General features: G+C 39.4%; 1 protein-coding gene across 11 annotated transcripts; it reads right to left on the bottom strand.

Annotated features, from left to right (window-relative positions):
- Positions 1 to 351: 351 nt before the first annotated feature.
- On the bottom strand, positions 352 to 23,241 carry tmem144b (transmembrane protein 144b). 11 transcript variants are annotated; one of them, XM_055159274.1, is made up of 12 exons: positions 22,663 to 23,234; positions 20,936 to 21,064; positions 20,740 to 20,862; positions 19,281 to 19,380; positions 19,126 to 19,206; positions 17,061 to 17,139; positions 16,300 to 16,379; positions 16,027 to 16,145; positions 15,766 to 15,885; positions 15,361 to 15,567; positions 15,151 to 15,204; positions 352 to 414 (listed from the first exon to the last, which is right to left on the bottom strand). In XM_055159274.1, exons 2-11 carry the CDS (start codon positions 21,057 to 21,059, stop codon positions 15,152 to 15,154), a joined length of 1,086 nt encoding a protein of 361 aa, XP_055015249.1. In that variant the 5' UTR covers positions 21,060 to 21,064; positions 22,663 to 23,234; the 3' UTR covers positions 352 to 414; position 15,151. The 11 variants fall into 11 exon arrangements, with proteins under 11 accessions (XP_055015249.1, XP_055015254.1, XP_055015247.1 ...); XM_055159279.1 differs by having other exon boundaries at positions 358 to 414; positions 15,361 to 15,458; positions 22,663 to 23,229; XM_055159272.1 differs by having other exon boundaries at positions 394 to 414; positions 15,151 to 15,224; positions 22,663 to 23,235.
- Positions 23,242 to 23,289: the final 48 nt, after the last annotated feature.

The following is a 23,289-nucleotide window of genomic DNA, read 5'->3' as shown; positions in this document are numbered from 1 at the left end:
ATTACCATCATGTCTCACGTATTTGTAATAAACAATAAATAGTAAAGGCACTTAAATGAATCTTTATTGTACATAATGTTCTTTCCACTGTACATACATAAAAAGCTCCATTAGCTGGCAGCTGATGTGCTGCTGCTTCATCTGAAATGCAGGACATGAGATGAGAAACAGCCCAGAGCTCATGGATATTCTCTCAAATGTACATGTGTAGGCTCTGATCATGCTTTAACATTTTTCATACAGATTCATTCAGTGCACACATATATCCATCCATCTTCTGCTTTACCCTGAGGCAGAGGCAGCAGACTGAACAGGGAGGCCCAGACTTCCCTCACCACAGACACTTCCTCCTGCTCCTCTGAGGAGACCCAAGAATGTTCCCAGGTCAGTCTCTGGCTAACGCAATACTCAATACTGCAACAAAGTAGATATATCAAAGGAGACGTACCAATTTTAAAATGAAAGCGTAGAAACAGGCAAGATAAGGTCTTACTTTTGTCTTTGTTAAGCCACATTATGTAACTTTTTAGCTAAGAAATTGACTGTAATAAAAGCATGTTTTTTATATTTGTGTTGCACAGAAAAACATAAACACACAAACCTGACTTTTATTTGGCCTGAAGGAGGGCCTCCTCCTAGCCTGATTCATCAGCCTGTTTCACTTCTCAGAAACTGTCTGACCTCGCAGTGTTAGGATTCGTTCACTCGACAGTAGGTGGGTACTTTTTTATCATTTAACCAATCCCTGTTACTTGGTCGTGACGTATGTTATGCGCCGCTAACGGGGCTAACTGGTATATTAAGTTTTTCCCAAATCCTGTAGGAAGAAGATCAATAACGTCTTTCCCCTTGATAAAATTCACCAAACATTCTCCTTATTCCAGCTTTAAATCCTTGATCTCGGAAATCATTGCCAACACAGAATGTATGGCTCTTCACTGATTGGCTGGTGCCCGAACTCACACCTCCGGGGTTTTTGTGAACCGTCTAGTGTATTCCAATTCTGACCTAGTCATTGGAGAGAAATGAAACTGAGCAGAGGCACTAGGTGGCACCAGCCTGGCTAGCCTCCCCCTCCTTGTTCCTTTGGATAATTTCCATAATATGGTATAAAACATATTGTATCTCCATGGATAATATTCTGAAGTGTGGTTTTAACTTTCTATTTCCATGTAATCATACAGATGACCTCCAGAAAGTTACATACTGTTGCTTTAAGGCATGATCATATTTATTTTATTATAACTGAAATGATTGTGTCAAAAAGTATATTCAGATATCACAGTAGTTAACAGCCATAGCACAATCATTTCCAGCCGTACTTGCACGCATGAATAAGAGTTGGTATTATTATTCAGTACTTGCCTTTACTCGTCTGTACTTGACTTTGGTCTAGTATTTAGGGTTTCGTCTGGTGCAGGGGATTATAAAGAGATCGAGTTTGACAGCTGAAAAATTTTAAATGAGTCTCAAAGTTCAGACTGTGGCCTTTAAGTTCTGCTCATCACTCAGTGCAGTGCAGAACGTTCACTTTGACTTTGTTTACTTGAATATGCGGGACCATCGAGTGAGTCAGTGTGCAGGCAATTGTTTGTTCCTGTTCCATTTCCAAGAATATTTGAACGCTGATTTTCTATTGATACTTGTCCAGCAGTTTCCATTGTGACACAATGCACACATGAGCATCGGCCATAAATGGTTTGAGATTGACTGAAAACCCAAGAAAAAATATTTTAAAAAAAAGTTATTTAAACAACACATTCTTTTCAGGAGCCTGCGATCAATACAAGTGAGTAAGTACGTTTCTTATTTATATAGCGCTTTTCACAGACATTTGTTACAAAGACACTTTACAGAGCATTATACAAGCATTCATCGTTGCTACGTAACTTTTGACTGTAATGTTATTTGGGAGGGACTTGTTAAAGAGCACAAATTAGATCGCCTGTTGTATAGTCAGATTGTGTTAAAACAAAGCTCAGATAAAAGTCTAACTTGACAGAGCAATGCCTACAGTTAGCATCACACCCCCAAGGGAATGTTGATGGCATCAGCTCCAAAGTATCAATACTGATCCAGGGTCCCATAACATTTTGCATAGAATTCTTATCTCTTATGTGCAAAACTTCCACAAACTGTTTCACTTTGGGTCTCTCTGAGCACGATCTTCTTTCTCATCTCTGAAAATCCCAAGGCCAAAAGTTCTGAATTTTTGGCCCAGGTCATTCATTTCCAGAATACACTTTCCAGAATCATCAAGCAAACAAAATAATGGGAAAAAACTATGACACTTTGGCTAAGTTCAGACTGCAACCTGAAGTGACCCAAATCCGATCTGATTTTTTCAAATGCGACCCATTCAGTCTGAACGGCCAGGTCACATTCATCTCACCTACACGTCAGGCTCGGAGTCTAATCAATGGACGGAAAGCGAGGTTAGTGAGTTCATATTCATTCAATTCATATTTGGGGGGATCTCTGTATTCAAGCTAGATTGGAGGGTGTCAGGGAATTCTACCCAAAAGACATTAAAAATACATTAAATAAAGAACACACCAGAAAGAGACGGTTATAATTATACTTGCGCAAGGAGAGTCGTGAACACTGTCTGTCAGCTCCCTGACCGACTCTGCTCAACAACTCTCCAAGTCACACTTTTATTGAGAATCATTTCACAGATAAGCATACTTGATGACATCACAATACATACATTTCACATGTTATCTTATAACTAACAATCGTCAACTGAACCACCCTCCCATTTCACACTTGATTACATATCCCAAAGATAGACAATTGCGTGGCTCCCCAAGGCCTTTAGTTTTAACATAAGATGGGACAAACCCAGAATTGTTGGCGCCCATAGTAGATTAGCTTAATCGGTCAGTTGACATGTCATTCATCTGTTTTCATGTCACGTACATCCTGAACTAAACCAGACCCAAAGCAATGTTGATTACACCATGATTAATATTTAAATGTTTCACCCTTTAAATGATTAATACTTTAATGAAAGAATTACATATATAAATGAGTAACACTTTAATGAGACTTTGAATCAAAGAAAATACATTTATATCATAGAATTCTCTAACAGAGGGGTCTTATCGGAACCGGGCGTTTTTTTGAAATGGTTGCCAAAGAAATGGTCAAGCGCAGCTACAGGTGGCCCTGGCTCCAATGTAAATGAAAAATAAAGAGCCAAATACAAGGAGCCTAAAGACTCAAACAAACAAGGCCACCATGGACGTGTAACCTGTTCATTTTACGAAGAACTGGACCCTATTCCAACGTTTAGGCTACTTCTGTAAACACTGAGTATGCTCACTGCGTGGGACGTCGTCATGTCCTCCAATGTGCATGCGGGAAACTTTGGGTTTAAAGTCCACACTGGAGATCACATACAAGTCAAATTTAATTGGAAATGTGAATAACCTCGCAAAAAAATTTGGATTTCACAAAAAACCTGAGGGGCAGTGTGTGGAGTTAAAAGATCAGTGAGTTCAGTGATTTAAAAACAAATAATAAAACTAAATAAATAATACAATTTTGAAATCAATACCGCATTTAACAGGTAACCAGTGGAGTTGGGCTAGGATGCATGTAATCAGGTGGTCTTTGTTTTTGGAACCGGTGAGCAGTCTGCCAGTAGCATTTTGGACTAACTATGACCTATTGCATGATTGTTTCAAAGTTAGGAAACAGGGTTAGGATTGGTTTTAAATTTAGCGATTTATTTGTCTTACCTGAAAAAAAGCTAGTTTTAACAACATTTGAAATTTGTTTCTCAAAGTTTAAAAGAGAGTCAATAAGGCTCTTTACAGAACTGTGCAAATTTGAAGCGGCCCAAGGTCAGATATGTGGGTGTTAGTGTAAGGTCCAAATAGAATAACTTCAGTCTTATTTTCATTTAGCTGGAGAAAATTAAAGGACATCCAGTTTTTCATTTCTGCAACACAAGCAAGGAATGAGCAGTTTTTTTTGGCCCCAATTTTAGCCCTAAATCATACCAGTTAACTGAACTAACAGCACCCAAAGATACCATACTTATCTGAAAGTTATGACCAGTCCATATTATGACCATAGACTGTATAGATACCATATTTTCCAGACCATTGAGTGCACCTGAATATAAGCCACATCAACTAAATTTTAACAAAATTTTAAAATTGTACATATATAGACCGCACCTGAATATAAGCTGCAGGAGTCCACGTCTTCAAGAATGCTTTCAAGTTCGGGCCGTCTGCTTTTATCGCCTCTGAAAGCTTTTGTCATCTTTTTGCATTGAGTCAGTTCATCGCTGGCGTCGCTCAAATCTCACCGACTCACTGATGCCGAGCTCACGTGCAGCAGCTCGATTTCTTTCTTTCTTCCATAGCCACATCAATTGTCATTAACTTAAACCACAGGTGTCAAACATAAGGCCCGGGGGCCAGATGCGGCCCTCCAAGACCTTTAATCTGGCCCTCGGCTGATTTTCTACTAAAATATTTTAATTATAGTTTTCTATTAAAATATTGGTAATTTTTTGCGGTGCTTAGCATAGTGGCCCCTCCTACCAGAGCAGCACAAATGAAGACTTGCCTCTTTCCAAACACTCTTAAAGGACGATCGTTTTGACCTCATCAGCAAAATGTCAAAAATGAGAAAAGTGGACGCCAAGTGCAGGATTTTCCAAGAAAAATTGACTTATTCCTATTTGCATACAAGTTAATGTTAAAACATTGTGTTGAAATTGCATTTTTTCCTAAAGTTTCAGGTTGTTCATAATATTATAATGTTTTGTAAAAGAAAGAGTTCATCAATTAAAAAATATTTCTGTAATAGATTTGTGTTTCTCTGCACAAATATTTGAACTTCATGTGTTTTCCATGAGGAGGGTGTGTGTATGAAGTGCAAAATAACTGATCAAAATACATCAAATGAGCTTCTTCCTCTGCGCATCTTCCCCATCTCTCCCCCGCAGTCTACGGTACATGACTCCAGCACGAGCTGCTGTCCTGTTTGTCTTCATGTAGGATTTCAGGTAATTTCAGACTCTCTCGGGGGCGGGGCTAGTTCTATCAATGAGGTATGAGTGGATGTCTGGCTACTGAAGTTTGAGACGTTTCCTCTTGTCATTTACGCATACGGGTAAGACGTATCTCCCTCACTAATGTTAATTTAGCATCATAACTTACTTTATCACATGGCGATAAACTATTTGAATGTGCTGACAATATTGCCCGCTGGTGTAGCAACTTAGATCAATGTGTTAACCGCACAGACAGCAGCGCTTTCTGCACTCAGGCTGTGCGTATACGCTGTGTTGCCAAACCATAGACCGTATATAAGAATGGACAATGTGCCAAACAAAGAATCCGTCCATATATTCGATGTATCATTTTATTAGCTGCAGGGTTCAGAGTGTGAGAAAAAAGTAGCGGCTTATAGTTTGGAATTTATGGTACACATATAAATGATGACCACATTTAACATTATGAAATATGTCTATGCAAACACACGTTCAAATTTAAACAAAATATGAAACATAACACAAAATATTGACCTTATTATTTTTTATTTAGGTCAAGTCAGGGAGTGTGGCACACTTGCACCCTTTATTGATCAGCCGCCACTGCCTTTAACCTTGCCTAATGCTATCACCTCTTTTTGGAGATATGTTTAATGTTGTACTGTGGAACATTCTAGGCAAAGCAATAACATCTACGTGGACACAAGCAGGCGACTGACCCTTCTAAAGAAAAGTTATGATACAGTGTGCCTTTATAAGCCACCAATTTACAATCGTATTTACTATAAAGAGTTGGGGTTAGGTATTTTTCCCCTGGTCCATTAATCACAATATTTTAATGTTGCTTTTCAAATCAGGGGAGCAGGTTCCTTCACTGTTGCAGCCCTCACCAACAGTGTGAAATGTAGAAATACGATTAAACTGTACACTCCTTTGACAGCCATCACTCAGTCTTGAGAAGGGCAGTGTCAAAGACATGTCAGTACAGCTCCTCCATGTAATCAGGCTCTGTCACTGTGCACTGGGCTCGACACAGTACTGAGGATAATGGCAGGTGTCTGGGAACAACTTCACATCAAAATATAATAAGCCATATAAAACATTAAAGCCCCACTGTTGACAATTTCAGACAAATAAACTAAAGCATTGCACTAAAATACGTTGATGTAGATTTTTGTTATTATATAGTGAGTTCTGGGGTTCACTCAGAAATGATCAGGTTTAACATTTGTGAATCTATTTTGTGGACATTTTTCATCTGGTGAGTGAGTATGACATTACATTCTAAAATCTGATACACACAACATGAGCAGTATTAGTTTTACCTGGTAGTCTGTAAAAATGTTACCTCCTGTAAAGCCCTGTTAGCGCAGGATAAGTACAACCTGGGGATGTCTGGTAATTTGCAAATTACCGCCCTACCTCTGTGTTACTTGCAGCACTTTTGCACGAGATAACCAAAGTCTGTAAATTACTCTATTTTACTGACAATGACAGAGAGATTGAAAGAGAAAAGAACGTGGCAAGAAAAGAAAGAGATAGAAAAGGTGTGCCAATACAGCAACAAACACTGAGATGCACTAGTGTTATCACTGGATGTTTGTGTTTGGTGAAATATAGTAGGTAATTTGCGGCGAAATTTTTACCCTGCAATTTACAGACATGGCACATTCGCACGGGATTCAGCTCTCAGGCATCCTCCGTGATTATTACAAATCACCAAAGGTCTAAAGGTAATACTAATCCCATACAAATAGGGCATAAAACTTATAGTGATACGGCCAATTTTAGGTCCAAGTACCAATTAAATCAACAATATTTATTCTCCACAAACAATACTCTAACCCAGTTATTGTATTTTTCTGCTATTAAAAAGTAAAAAACATAAATTAATCAAACTACGGTAAAGACATGACCCGTATATACAATCCAGTTGTTGTGGCAACTGAGGACCAGTAACATAGAGCCTCTATGGATAAGTTTGTAATGGACAGGCTGTACGGTATGAGTGGATTAAAAGAAAGACTGCAGCTGTTTCATAAGAAATCTGGTTGTGTGGATGTAACTGCGTCAATGTGTAACATGGTGTTTGAAGGTGCATTCTGCTGAAAAGAAACTTTTAAAAAAAGCTTTGTTGGCGACATGATGGCTTAAAAGGTTCTTGTTTTGTTGTGGTGTGTTTATCAGTCGTCCATTTTCTAAATAAAAGTCCTATTCACTTGGAATTAGTGTTACCATTTGGACATTTGGTGATTTGTAACAATTGCAGAAGATGACTGAGATCTTAATCCCGTGCGAATGCTCAATGTCTGTAATTTGTAAAGTAAAATGTCTGCCGCAAATTACCTACTATATTTCGCCAAACACAGGCGTCCGGTGATAATACTAGATCTGCATGAATCTGCATCTCATTGTTTGTTGTTGTAATTGCACACCTTTTCTATCTCTTTCTTTTCTTTCCACGTTCTTTTCTCTTTCAATCTCTGTGTCATTGTCAGTATAATAGAGTAATTTACGGACTTCGCTTATTCCATGCGAATGCACTGCAAGTAACACAGAGGTGGGGCGGTAATTTGCAAATTACCAGACGCCTGTGTAACCTGTAAAAATACAGGTTGTATTTGTCCCATGCAAATAGAGCCCAAGTCTGTAAAAGCAGGTAGTTTACTGACATGGATAATTCCAAACAAATGTCATGGGGTCATTTGAATTTCACAGATGTCCCTAGGTAAAACTAATCCCATGCAAAAGGGGCAATGCAAAGTCCAGTTACAAAAGAACCCAAGTGCTGAGTTTCAGATGACTTCACAACATTCTATAGGCAATAATAATGGGCCACAGCTAAAACGTTCAAATGTTGATCTTTGTTGAAACATCGCAAGTTCGATTATCAGAGCACTAATAGAAATGATCTGGTTCAACATTTGTGAACTTTTGGATATTTTATCACAAAGTACAAGATAATGAGTAGAAGGATAAGGAAAACTGTCTCTTGCCACCATCTGGGAGAAAGTACCCACTTAAACTCCAGTTTTCGCATTATTTTAACCCATTTGCACGATGTGGGTCATACCTGGGTTTCTGCATGGACACTTTAATGATTGTGTCTTCATCAATGGGTGCGCCAGATGGATTGGATTTCCCATCATTTTATTTCAGAGCCCAAGGGACACATTTTGTCCACCACAATTCTCAAAGATCTGTCTGTCAAACACATCAGTGCTTTGTGAAAAGGCTCTTATATGGAGCCTCAGATCAAAGCTCTCAGTGCTGTATGGTTACATCATATGTACAGGGCATTACTTATGGCAGTTATATCACAATACTAAACCAAAGTTACAGTGTGGTGGCCATTTTATAATTTTCCATACAAATAAGTCACTGATGGAAACATGCCATCTACAGCCATTGTATACAATGATGTACTTTGTATACTGCTCAAAAATTAAAGGAACACTTTGAAAACACATCAGATCTCAATGTAGAAAAAAAAAAAGAGTTGAATATCTATACAAATATGGACAAGGCAATGTCTTATGAAAAAAATAGATGGCACCTTTGCAACCTTGCATCACATGAATCATTGCATGTTGAGGGACTATTTTCTCAGCAGCAGCAGCAGCAGCAGCAGCAGCAGCAGCAGCAGCAGCAGCAGCAGCAGCAGCAGCAGCAGCAGCAGCAGCAGCAGCAGCAGCAGCAGCAGCAGCAGCAGCAGCAGCAGCAGCAATTTTACTTTGCCGGCAAGGTAGGTGCTAGGTGATATCAGTCCGCCGCTGCCAAGCTTTCTATCAGGAAGTACAACTCACTGCTGCTGCTCAGACATAAATCCTTCAAATGTAAGGTTGGTTTTACTTCTAAAATTATTCTATCAACACAGACATTCGCGTCAACAGTCTGGTGTTATAATTGTTTTGTTTCGCGTGCTTGGTGGAGTGGGTAAGACTGTTTTTAGTGGCAGGATAACTATGGTCATTGACATGCCTAGCACCAGCGACCTCTGCAAATACAAGGACTGGATGGAATATTTAAAAAAGCGTCTTCACGCGTCTCCTACACTCTGGTTAACTAGGAAATGAGGTCCTATGTCCAAATTTCTGGACTGTCCCTTTAACCATACAGAAGTTGCACAGATTGTCCAACTTCTCCAGGTCCCCTCTGCTGCTTTTGCAGAATTTAAAAACACGTTGGCACTAAGTAATGTCTGGCACATATTAAAAGCTTATTCAAGAGAATATAGGTTCTGTTCAGAAGTCTAGAACTCCTTTTCAAGAATTGATTACCTGCTTATATCAAAAGAACTTCTTCAGAACGTGGTAGACTCATGGATACAGAGTGTTATTATCTCAGATTATGCCTCAGTGTCAACCTGTTTTTCTTTTGTGATGACCAAACACAAGTGTGAGCAGTGGAAAATTAATAACTCAGTTTTAAAAGGAAGATTTTACCAGTCACCTGCATGTTAACATATTAGAATTTATAAAAAAATATCTAAACTCTGAACCCAATATTCATCCTTTGCATTGTTACGACTATGCTAAAAAGGAAAAAAATAAAAAATGGGAACAAGGTGGGAAAGATGTTAACAATACAACTAAAGCAAATTGAATATAGACATTGCATTTACCAAAATGGCACTCTAATTCATGATCCAAAGGAAATAAATCTTTAGACAATTTTATTCAGCAGTTTATAAATCAAAGTACAAAACTAAAAGTAGTGACACAAATGCATTAAAAAAAAAAAATAAAAATCTTTCTCCCGACCTTAAATTGGGATCTGAAGCATAGGTAAAATATGCTCTCAGAGTCCTCTTATCTCCAGGTGAGGATGGATTCGGTATAGAGGGATTATCAGACTACATCACTTCACACTCTCCTGCGCATGTCTCCTTCAGAAAAAGCAGCTGTCCTGTCTTATCTTGCCAGTATCCTGTAGGATTTCAGGTGATTTCAGGCTCTCTTGGGGGAGGGACTAGTTGTATCAATCAGATATGGATATCTGGCTACTGAAATTTGAGACATTTTCTTGAGACATATTTAACACATATGGGTCATTAAGTCATATCCCACTCACTAATGTTAATTTAGCATCATAACTTATTATATCACATGGTGATAAACTGCTTTACTATGCTGACTACACTAGCTGGGGTTGCAGCTTCATGTTAACTGCACACACAGCAGTGCTTTGTGCATCCACTGTGCATCCACAATCCATCTATAGAAATCTTTAAAAGCTTCCAGGACATACTCGAACATTGCTGTTCAATGACCTAATATCTAACTAGTAACAATGCGCTCTGCTGTCATTTCTTTGATTCCAAACCCTGGCAAGGATCTGCTGCAAATGGGAAACTATCGACCATTAAACCTACTAAATAAAGATTACAACATTTTTACAAAGATTATTGCCACAACTTGGAAAAAGTTATTCCTTCTTTTTATATTGACCCAGGGGCTTATCCTTGAACAATATGACAAATCTATTTCACGTAACGTCAAAGGCTTCATCATTTTAGCATCCAGCGGCAGCTGTATCACGGGATGCTAAAAAACCTTTGATCAAATTGAGTGCCCTTTTTTATTTGAAACACTGTCCAAGTTTGGGTTTGGAACAAGCTGTATGAAACAGATAAAGGCCCTCAATCATGCACTAGTGGCACATAGTAAGTCTAATGGTGCTATATCCCATCTCTTTCAACTCTTTAGCTCGAGGGGGGTGCCCAGTCTCCGCAGCCCTATTTATTTTGGCAGTGGAACCATTAACTTGCGCTTAAAGGGCAAACCAAAATATAGAGGGTATTAACCTGGGAGGACATCATTTCAAAGCCAACTTATATGCAGCCAGTATTTTGTTAACATTAACCAACCCAACCTCTTCTATTCCACAGTTACTAAATCCTTTGGGAAACTGGCTATAAAGTAAATTGCACCAAAAGCGAAGCAATTCTCCTTAAGCGCCACACATTTTCATTCCATTTAGGAACTGCACCTTTTGTCTGGAAAAAACTACAATATTAAAAATTGCTAGTGGGGATCCAATTTCTTTTTCTCATTTACCACTTATCACTTTTGAGACACTTTCAGTGGTATGACAGATATTAGAAAAATAAACTGAGGCATTATGTTCATTTTTTATTACCTCTTTATCTTTATTATTACCCTTTTACATGAGGACAAAGACATGGCTGACCACCTCCTTATGTCATCTTTAATGGTCTTAAGGATGTTTGGGTCATTTAGTTCAAATATTTTATCAACTGGTGATTTGATGATGACTCTGAGGCATTTAATTCCTTGTGGTTGCCATGTCCACAATGTAATGCATGATTTGGCACAAGATCTGCTCTTTGTAATCCTCCTCTAGCAGTCTTTCATCCAGGCCAAAAAAAACCTTTTTTTTTTTTTTGTGTTTTTCTGCAAAAAGTCTAAGTTAAAAAAAAAAAAAAAGCTTGAGAGAAAGGTAGAAAATGCCAGCCTGACTGTCCTTGAACCCACTGTCAGACCCTACGCTGGTGCAGTAGGTCCTGAGTTCCTCCTGATGCACAACCATGTCTGGCCTCATGTGGCAAGAGTCTGCAGGCAGAACATGGAGCATGGAGTTGATACAGTTGAATGGCCCTCATCATCACCTGACTTAAACCCGATAGAACACCTCCGGGACATAATGTTTGGGTCAATCAGACGCCGCCAGGTTGCTCCTGAGACTCTACAGGAGCTCAGTGATGGGCTTACACAGATCTGGGAGGACATCCCACAAGGTGCCATCCGTCATCTCATGAGGAGAATAATGTCAAATATGCATACATGCACAAGAAGGCCACACAACAGATTGAGAAGCATTTTGAGTTGCAAAAATTCAATTTAGGCAAAATGGACTAGCCTTCCACATTATTTCACTTTGATTTTCCATAAAAAAATGTGGCATGCATCTGGTCCTAAGACATTGCTCTGTCCATATTTGTATATCCAATGTTTTTTATTTATTTTTTACATTGAGATCTGATGTGTTTTCAAAGTGCTCCTTAAATTTTTTCAACAGTGTAGCTGTTTGCGTATTCCTTTGAGTGCACAGAAATGCCATATCTGCAGAGAGAACAGGAGTGTTTCCATCATTTGCACAAGCAATGTGCATGTTATATACCTATACATAAGATCTTAAGAGGTTATCAGGCACCACAGAGTTTAGCTGCATTTGCATATACTTAACGGTTACCATGGTAACTTGAGATTTAACATTTGCTAGAACATATGCAATCCACAGGATAAGACCCACTACAGCCACTGATTCCTGGATAATTTTAAAAGGAACTGTATGTCTCCTGTGGACCACAGAGCCTTAACACTGTATATAGAGACACATAGACTACAAGATGTCTTGTTTTTCATTAGTGTATGGACAGGCCATGCCTCATGTGAAAGCTCAGAACCTCCGATATTCCCTGACTGGGCTGCAGAGGCTGCACTAGCACTAGGGTTTAGGTAGTGACCATTCAGATCAGAGGCGTTTTAGGTTTAAACCAGCTGGATTTCAGCACTGAAACTCTGATAATCACTGATAATCATCTTGAGAACCAAAACAACCAAATTCTAACTAATAACTTGGCTATCATTTCCAATGTTTTTGAAACGGAAAGAAAAGATCAGCATTACAACAAGCTATATCTATTCAAAATCTTACTAGTGTTTTCTGACTACGATGACCTGAAGAGGAAGTTAACACTATTGATAAAAACACTGGTAAGACTTAAGTCTCAAATGTGTTAAAAACAAGATGCCAAATGTCTGAATGCTTTATTTAAGATTAGAGGTTTGACAAAGTAGTAAGCAAAGATCCTGCAGTTAAAAGAGACGCTCCAAAACAGAAGGTGAGGCAGTTGGCAAAGTCCTGAAGGAAAGAAACACATGATTAACTACATTCAACCAAGTACTTTAAAAATCTACATACCAATTTTTTACTGCCTTAAATCTGGGAAAAACAGAACTAGTTCATTTCAAATAGTTTGCAGTGGTACAAAGTTATTCCTCACCGACATTCTGAGCATCCTAATTATTCACCTTGATGAGTTCATAAGCACATTTCACAAATTTGATAGAGTTTCTAAATAGATACAGACAGTACACAGCAGACTTCTTTTGACCTCAAGAGCTGCTTCCACACAATATCTGTACTGGGTCAAGACAAGACATGGAAAATCTTTTTTTTTTTTCATATTTGCACAAAATATTCATTTAAAACACACAGATATTGTGGCCTTGAACAACAAGTCAAAAAATAACTTCAGGAAAGAAACAAGAGGCATCCAAATATAAAACACTACAGCGGATATAAAGGAAAGGGTAGGACCATGCCTCACTGATGGGACAGAGGTGGGCTGTCCACACTTTAATTTTCAGCTTTAATTCCAGCTGGAACATACAGTAGATGTAAAGCCATAACTGTTTCCTCGCAACCATAAGGCTATAATGACATGGCTGAACTGTTCAATAACCATGATTAGTTTATCGATAATTAAAATACCTTTATGTTACAAAAATGTCTGAAAAACATCTTCCTTGTGTGTAAATGACTGACAATTGATGTTTCGGTGTTGATGATGACATAAAATGTGTTCAAATATCCACCCTAACCCCTGAAGTCTCAAACACTACATAACCCAGTGCTATTAAGCGGACTATTTAGTGCCCTCATTCACAGAACGTTTTGGACACTCCGCTCAATAATTTCAGGTCACACTAAATATTGATTTGCAATAAATTATCAAATTTGGCACACAAGTATTTATGGATTAATAATAATCATACACTTGTTTGTAAAGTCTGTAAATCTCATGTAAATTGATTGGTTTGTGGAAATCATTGCTCTTTTAACTGCTCATGTTACAGTAAGCGACTAGCAGCATTCTAGCAGCATTTCACAGCAACGGTTTATTTAAGAGTGGTTTATTCATAATCACGGGCCAGGGCAATGCACCAAGATACTGACCGCTCTATTGACCAGCACTGGGCGCTACTTCTCAGGGTGCATTATGGGAGATTTTTAGTTCACTGCTTCACTGGACACTGGACACTGAGATGGTACTAAAAACTGTGTGACCCTTGAATAGTGTGAACATTTGGACCAGCCATGGGTACAGGTAGCCAGGCTGGCGCCACCTAGTGCCTCAGTTTGATTTCTCTCCAGCAACTAGGTCAGGAATCAGAATACACTAGACGGTTCGCGAAAACCTTGGAAGTGCAAGTTCGGGCACCAGCCAATCAGTGAAGAGTGCTATATTCAGTTTCGTCAACGATTCCCGAGATTGAGGATTTAAAGCCAGAACAAAGAGAATGTTTGGTGAATTTTATCAAGGGCAAAGACGTTATTGCCCTTTCTTCCTACAGGATTTGGGAAAAGCTTAATATACCAGTGAGTCCTGTTAGCGGTGCATTACATACTTCACAACCAAATAGCAGGGATTGATTAAATGATTAAAAAGTACCCGCCTACTGCGAGCGAATGAATTCTAACACTGTGAGGTCAGACGGTTTCAAGTGAAACCAGCTGATGAATTAGGCTAGGGTATAGGTACTACTTTCTGTATTTTTTAACCTTTACTTTTTTCCACAATCTGCCACTTGAAACTCTGATACTTACAGATTCTATTGGTAAATGATCATATGTTTATATAGCGGTTTACATCAAGGAACGACTCACCCATTCACACACATTCATACACCAGTGTACACAGACACTGGGGGTGGGTTAAGTGCGGGTTTAGTGTCTTGTCCAAGAGCACAATGACAGTATTCATCTGTGGGAGCTGGAATTGCAACCAACAATGTTTATGTCAAGAGCGGGATTCAAATTGCCAGCCTTCGAATCAATGGACAAACACTCAACTGAGCTACTGTCGCCTTATTGCACCAAACCACTTAGTAATTAGAAAAACATGAACATCTGTACATCACATGTGCACAGTCACAAAATAAAACCAGAACAGTGAATTCCTATGACACAACCCTTTCCATAATCTTTTTTTATTTATTTTAGGGTTTTGGAATTCAGTATTAGTTTACATTCTTTGTGTTTCAGAATTGGTGTGTGTGACTAGCCATGTTAAACAGGACTGATAATCTAAGCATTTGTTTTACCTTAATCTCCTTGAACACGAGCGATCCCCAGAGAGCAGCCACCAGACCATATCCCTGTGAACAGAGGAGACGATCTGCAGTGTAAATGATAAGGAAATGTTTCCAGTTATCAAGAGGTTTTAGACTCCAACCTAAATGGGTGGATTTATAACTTTTTTGTTTTGCTGATATAGCCCATTGAGTTGTCAAACCATTATGTACAGTACTTACAGTGTTGACAATGGGGAAGGTATTGGCTGGGCTCAGGTAGTGATTGGCCAGGGACCAGCTGTATGTGGCTAATGTCCACATGAGGCCGGACAATAGACCTGCAGAGCACACAAAGTACACCTGGGATGTGACAGCGGTACTTATCCTGTCCATGAAACAGCCAGACACACAGACAGAAGAGATGCTCAGTCTTGACACCTGTATGGCCTTTAGACACAAATACCACATGTCACTGTCACATGTCAACACGCTGCTGCTTTCAGAGGCCATGGACAAAAACATATATTCATCATCAGTGATTTGTTTGAGTGCACTTTGGCTTTTGGACTCATGATTAGCATATGTACACAGGCAATTCATTAAGACCAGAGAGAGATCCTGTCTACAGTGTGGCCGTGTGCTCACCTGGGAGAATCGCTCTGGAGTACACTCTGGGCCGGTTACTTCGGGCAGCGCAGTAGATGGCAAAGTATACTGTACTTGCCAGGAAGATACCAGAACACTGAGCATAAATATAGTCTAGATCTATAAACAAATAATCCTCCAGTCATCACATTCAAGAGCTCTATATAAAGAAAGTAATGATTTTATTTGAAGCATACTGATGATATTTACCAGAGGGATACAAAGACCCTTTAAGCTCTGGGTAATCAACAGAAAACTCACCGTACACACTGGCTCCATGGAATATGCTGTCATGACAAGATGAATGGCTCTTAATGTAGAGGATGGGGACCAGTGAAGATCCATACAGCAGGCCTGATAACACTGCGAGCAGGCAGCCGCTGAGCATTTATGTATGTAGTTTTACAAAAAAATAAAAAATAAAAAAATCTCATTAGTCTCAGGGATGGCTAAAGGCAATGTTAAAAGCCTGAGGCTTGTTTCAATTGCTTATGTTGTTGCTGTTCCCTGAATATGTGCATGAGTCATCCTTACATGAAGCGTCTGCTCTTTGGGCCGATAGAGTCCATCCAGAACTCTGGGCAGGGAGGGCCAAAGCTGCCAGAGTTTGTTCTCTGCAAGAGCACACATTCACAGAGTCAAGCACAAACTAATAGCGTTCTTTAAAGCTTTAAAAAAAAAAATAAATAAATATATATACATGAAATGGTAAGTGTTTTAACAAAGTTTTTGTGACTCAGAAAAGTTTTACATTTCACAACCAAAGCAGTGACTCGCATCTAACATTGTGAAGTGATAAAAAAGTGGCACACTGAAGCCAGCTCTGGGCTGATGCAATAGGAAAGGAGATTGAGCAGAGAAAGCTCTGGTAATTGCAATCACAGCCTTGCAGTGACTACAGTCTCTTCAGTGGACTGCCCTAAACAGATTAACAGCGGTGTAAAACACCAGCCTGGTCATTCTCTCACTTTAACCTTAAGGATTACTATAAAAACTTCAATCACATCTCAGGTCAGATACTGAGTGAAAATGTCTCTTCAGTGCTGCTTATTCATTGATAACCTTAACAACCTGAGCAACCTATCACTGTGTGCAGTACCACTGGACTGCACTGCAGTGCTACATTCACAAGTTCAATAGAAGAGTAGTCCAACCTGCTATGTGTACTTTAAGGCTGGACAAACAGTGACTGCGGGTTCAGATAGAATCAGTCTTCAAGAAACTGATGCAAGTCAATGTAATTTCCTCATAAAGCATGGTAAGCCAGCGAGTGAGTTTTGAAGAGTCACACTCACCCTGTCGAACAGCAGGGGGGTAGATTCAGGTGGAGGATGCAGCTGTGCGTCGGTTTTCACAAAGAACAAGATCAGCACACTGGGAGCACAAACACTTTCAGTTGTATTATACTATATTCTAACAGTCACTATGGTAAATGATCACATTTTATACAGCACTTTTGCACTGTCAAGGCATTCCAAAGCACTTTACAACAAGGAACCACTCACCCATTCACACATGGGTTAAGTGTCTTGCCCAAGGACACAATGACAGCAATCTGTGAGAGCTGGAATCACACCAGCGCCCTGTGGGTCAGTGGACTTGACCACTCAACCAATGATGTTTATGTCAAGAGCGGGATTTGTACGGCCAGGTAAACCGCATAACTGGCCTAGTCCAACTTAAATCGATTTATCAACATGAATATCAACCCAGGAATGAATGACCTGTGATTTAGATGTTGTAGTTCAAACCTCCAAAATCCCAATAACACATCTGTAGAAGCAGATATGAACTTGGATAACTGTTGCACGTGACGGTGCAGTCCATTACATGAGGCAAACACCAGCTGATAAACCACACTCCCTCTACAGCAGAGCAGCACATGTTGTGTTTTGGTCTGCTATGATAAAGTGAAAGTGAAATCTACTGTAGCTGCAATGTGTTTATTTGTGTGGAGGAGAGGTTTGTGTGTAGCATAGTTCTACACATGTCTGAAAATCAAATAACATAAAAATACAAAAGTGTGGTTATGATGGTCATTTGAATTAGCATTAGTCCCCCCGTTCACACCCATTTGTGTCTTTGACCTGCTGTACACTGGGAAAAGTAAAAGGCAGTGGTCAAAAGTAATTAATTTGGTTGTGTAGTGCACTCTGAGTTCTCTGTGCATGCAAACATAGTGAGTAAAAAAGATTTAAAAGGAACACCAATATATTCTGAGTACACTGTAGCCTCTCACTGGAGAAGGTGAGCTAATCTAAGAAATCCAATGTGGATAATAGTCTGGTGCAGATCTGGGGGAAGATACTCCACTAACACCATCCCTCGACCTCTAAAATACAAATAGAGGCACATGAGGGCCATACAAAATGACTTATGATCAGTACAGATTAACCTTATGCAGTATTTCTACATCAACCTTTCTCGAACTCTGCAGTGCCTTGTCCATCTGAAGATCCCACAACAGTACTCCTGAATAAAAATGATTTCTACCTCGATTTACATGGAAAAATAAAATGAATGACTGTATGCTCATCACCAACTGAAGCAGAATAAGAGTGAAGCTAAGAAAAAGAGCTTTTGTGTTGCGTCTCTAGAGTTTGCGTGGCTCCCCCTAGAGGCTGGTTGTGTGATGTCCAGGCAGCAGGACACGGGGGACACTTTGAAACTTGACAACTTACTCTACTCAGAGAGGATCTGCGGACCCTACCTGACCAGTCCTCCTGTTAAGATACACTGAGACCTTTGACTGAGATGTGCGGTGGAAATGTTTGTGCAGCTGAGCTCAGTTTACTCGGTGTGCTTCTGAGAACTTGGGAGCCCTTTGGGAACCATTGCCTGACCATTTTTGGGTCTAGATGTTTATAATTTTTTCACTTAACCTTTCACAGCAAGATGTATTCTCACGATATTTGTCAGTTCACAAACTCATGAGACCCTCTCATTGGCAATCCTAGAGCGTCGGAGACTAGACCATTCACAGAGCATCATTGTGGTTTGGGGCCAAGGCCAAGCTCCCAAAGAAACCAAAACAAATGGCAACGCCAACAGACATGTTCTGGCCTATTTAAATGAAAAAGACAAAACAAAACAAAAACTGACTGATTTGTTTGTGAAAAATGTATAGAAGGCAAAGCTTTGTGCATTTGTGGAAGGGAAAGATGTCTTGTGCTTACCTGTCACTTCAATCTAGCACTTCAACAAAATAGACAGGGGAATTCAAACATCCCTGTGGACCTGGCTACCTTCAGGGAGAGTTGTTCCAGATAGATAATGTGCAGAATTTAGACTCATACACAGATCACTACCTATTCTATAATAGCACTTTTTTGTATTCACAAACATTTTTCTATGCCTCACCTGAGCAGACACATTCCAGCACCGCTGTAATTCAGCACAGGCCTTGACACTGGTGAAGCAGCAATGCCGAACCAGCCAAACCTGCAACATGACTGAGTCTGAGATGCCTATTTATTCCACATGTTTTTTATTCAATGTTACAATGTTCTGCTGACCTTGAACTGGCCCAGGCCATCAGCAGACTGGAGGTTCCCCAAATAATGATCCCAAGGCCAAAACCTACAGTTTTCAAAATGGAAACTGCTGCTATGTTGCCTGAGAACAACAACAAGTACATGGAGAGTTAGCAAAATGAGAATCAAGGCTTTGCAAGTTATAGTATGTGGTTTCTCCAGTAAATTACAAAAATGCAATTTTTTGGACATTCATCAAGGACCATCTTTTAATTAAAAGACTACAGCAATGAAACCCATCTAATTTACACAATAGCTGACAGATTAACAACTTATTTGGTTAAATTCATATTTATGTGCATTAATTGCCCCTGCATTTTGAATGGACAATACATTAGATTTATATAGTGCTCTTCAGGACACTCGAAGTGCTTTACAGTGCATTCACTAGCAAGGACCACGCCACAACAATGGAATATCATAAGATATTTACTGACAGTGAATAAATGCAATGGCTGGGAGGAGACTCTGGGTGGGGACTTTCAGAGGCCCCTTTCCTTAAAGATTGTTTTCTGACAGAAGGATGGACGAGAGACACAGGGTGACCTTAGATTTGACGTCACGTCCGAGCTTGAAGCGTATTATTATGTTTTGCATGTCGGACGGCCATTAAATCAAGTATTTGTTCAATATTGGTCTCACCACAACACTGACTATCATACCCATAGGCAGTGATACGGACACAGTAAGGTATTGCAGTAATAAGAGTGACTGAAATTGTCATTTAAACCACCGAAGTGTCCAAACAAAATGAAAACAGTTCATATTGCTTGGTCTACTTTTTCCGCCACCGAGGCCTGAGTTGCGCCATTTCAGGAAAAGGGGTGTGTCACGTGTGTCGCCAAGCAACTTCCTCGGAAAACCAATTTGGAAGGATAACAGAAGGCAGAGTAACTCCACTTATTCACTTACACCACACTTTGTGTTGGTAAGCCACTACTCTAACCACAGCTGCCCTAGGAACTGATGGAAGTGAGGCTGTCAATCTGCGCCAATCACCACCAACACTCACACACATTCATATTAGGCAAGGTGGATGAAGTATCTTGCACAACAACAGTTTTTGGTACTGACATCCCACTGTGGCACCTAATTTTCCCGGTGGTCTCCCATCCAAAGCTTTGTCAAGCTGGTATGGCCACAAAGACAGAAGAATTCCTTTTTTAGAACTCTGTGCTACCTCCAGTTTCTTCCCCCCCCCCCCCCCCCCCCCCCCCCCCCCCCATCTCTTTACTGCCTCTTCGCTTCATATTTATTATGATAAACAGCATGTTTTATTCCACCAAATGAAGTCATAATTTTAAAAAAAATATAAAAATGTCATACTCACTTTTAAGATCTCAACACTGAGCAGATGGGATGTTTTAATTTAAATCTAGATGTGGCAACAGACTGATAATGATATATTTTCAAAAACCACAGCCTCAGATGAGGTGCTTACCTGTGGCCCAGATGACTCCTCCAAGCATCGCCAGCGGGTAGAACTTTGGCGACTGAAGCATCAAATCTCCAATCAAAGAGACTAGCCATATGGCAGAGCAAGAAACCCAATGAAAAAACATCCCTAAAAAGTAAAGTATTTTAGACTTGACGCTGAAATAGTAAATATAAAATAAAACAGCAATGAAAACTCTTACCGTCTCCCATTTCTATTCTCTTCACAGGGACATAGTTGGTTCCATACAACAGCACTGCAACAACGTTAGCTGAAACTCCATAAACAAAGTGAGTGACATTTGTAGAGTTGAATGCGTATTCCATTATTTCTGAAAAAAACAACAACAAACAAACAAAAACAAAAAAAAACACACCACAAAAAAAAAAAATTAAGGCTTAAATTTAGATAAATTAATTTGAGGCCTTTTCTATAACCCAAGAAAATCCCAACCCAATCATCAAGCTTCCTTCTGTTAGATCTATAAAATGTACACAAGTACACATATTGCATTTTGTTTTGGAAAATTTGCAAAACAATTCATATTTTGCCTCTGCCTGGAATGTTCTACCACCTAGTGCCTCTGCTCAATTTCATTTCTCTCCAGCAACAGGAATTGGAATACACTAGACGATTAGCAAGAACCACAGAAGTTGTAGACTGCACGTTGGCCAATCAGTGAAGAGCTGTGAAGCCATGACATCAAACTCAAACGCCTGTCTGGGTCACTTTTATGGTACAGCACAACAGTAAACAAAGCGGTCGAGATGGATGTAGGCGAAGCCATACATTCTGTGCAATGATTCCTGAAATTGAAGATTTAAAGCCGGAACAAAGAGAATATTTGGTGAATTTTATCAAGGGGAAAGACTTTATTGCCCTTCTTCCTATGGGACCAAATAGCAGCGAATGGTTGAACAAAAAAAGTACTCGCCTACTGTTGAGCGAGCGAATCCTAATGCTGCGAGATCAGACAGTTTCTACGAAGTGAATCTGACTGATGAATCAGGCTATGGATGTTCCACAGTATGGCATTAAATGGCTCTACTTTACATTTATTAAATTACAGCTTGTTTTACAGCTCAGAAATACTGTCACTTGGTCTGGTTTGGTCTCCAAGATGACAGAAAGGTTTAATACCAAACTGTGAAACATTGCACCTCAGGGACCGGCCTCGTGCTGGTGCCCAGAGTCACGACTAAACAAGGGGAGTCAGCGTTTCAGGTTCATGCAGCTAAAACCTGGAACAGTCTTCCTGAACATGTGAGACAGACTCTTCTGTGACGCTGTTTAAATCCAGGCTCAAAACATTTCTGTTTAACTGTGCATATAACTGAAAGGTTTTCATTACGCACTCTTCTCTCCAATTTATGTCTCTTTTTTAAATTTTAATCTTCATGATTATTTGTGTTTTGATTTGTTTTTATTATAATTTTAATGTATTTCTTATTCTGTAAAGCACTTTGAATTGTGCTATACAAATAAACTTGCCTTGCTTTGCACGCAAAGCAATGACAACTCCATGGAGAAAAGCATTAGACAGACCCTCCACCAGAAACTTACTCAATACACCTTTAAATTAGGCTCTTGTGAAAATGAAGTACAATCATCTTCAAAATCTTGTGAAGTACTCTGGGTCCCTTTAAGTGATTGGACAAGGTTGAAAACAAACACTACGCTACTAGTGGTACTTCAAAATTGTCAAGCTCAATTAACCCAAGTAATATTAAAAGTATTTTTTAGGCATGTAACACTTTATGCAGTACCAAGTATTGATGAAATAATATATATTACTATTACATATTTTAAAGCCCATGATAAATGATGAACTTCAACAAATAACACATAATTTTTTTCAAAATAGTGTCTGTAACTTGTACTTTATGATAGCTGATAGGGAGGCCAAATAATTTAAGTTATCTTACCCACCTTTTTGGACGTTTTAGCCGAGGATGCAAATTCACAAATGTAGTACACAACTTGTCAGTGAAGAAGTAAAAAATAACATTGTGCAGTTTCCATGCTGTATTTCATAATTCATGGAGATATTGAGCAGGAAAAGAGGTCATGAAGCAGGTCCCAGTCCACAGCAGGAGACAGGTGGAGCCAATGGATAATCAGACAGTGTGTGTGAGTGTGTGTTTGTTGTGTGTAATTGGGGGCCTGCTCTACTACTGAACCGGTGTACTGCGTGATTGTGTAACCTGTGGAAATTGGACTCTTTTCCTCTACAAGCGCAGATGGAGGAAAAGTACTCTGCTTTGATGTACCAGTGCAGGGAGTTTTCTCTCATTGTCCTGACCTTGTGTGTGTTCATGTGCTCTGGTGGGATGCTGAGTACACACTAGAGTGGGCTGTATATGTTTGTGACTCACTGTTCTGAGCAGAAACTATAGAACTATAGCTCACAGCATTGTTTCCCCAAAGACAGGGTCATGACCGTCGAGTGATTCTCAATTTTAATTTTATTTATTTATTTTTTTTATTCAGTTCTGTTCAGTTCAGTTATACAGTTCTGACACATGTTGAAATGTTAAGATGTGTTTTTTTATTATT

The sequence above is a fragment of the Boleophthalmus pectinirostris genome, unplaced genomic scaffold (assembly GCF_026225935.1).
Source record: "Boleophthalmus pectinirostris isolate CB_2022bp ecotype Guang Dong unplaced genomic scaffold, ASM2622593v1 HiC_scaffold_23, whole genome shotgun sequence".
In the NCBI taxonomy this organism is placed as follows: Eukaryota; Metazoa; Chordata; class Actinopteri; order Gobiiformes; family Gobiidae; genus Boleophthalmus; species Boleophthalmus pectinirostris.
Note: the sequence above shows the minus strand (reverse complement) of the source record. Positions and strands in the feature narration are given on the sequence as shown.

Coding starts and splice junctions, on each gene's coding strand:
- tmem144b (XM_055159271.1), bottom strand. CDS start 21,059: ATGGAATACGCATTCAACTCTACAAATGTCACTCACTTTGTTTATGGA. Junction 17,140..19,125: donor GCTGGAATGTGTCTGCTCAG/GTGAGGCATAGA, acceptor TTGTGCTCCCAG/TGTGCTGATCTTGTTCTTTG. Junction 12,905..15,150: donor TCGTGTTCAAGGAGATTAAG/GTAAAACAAATG, acceptor TCTTTCCTTCAG/GACTTTGCCAACTGCCTCAC.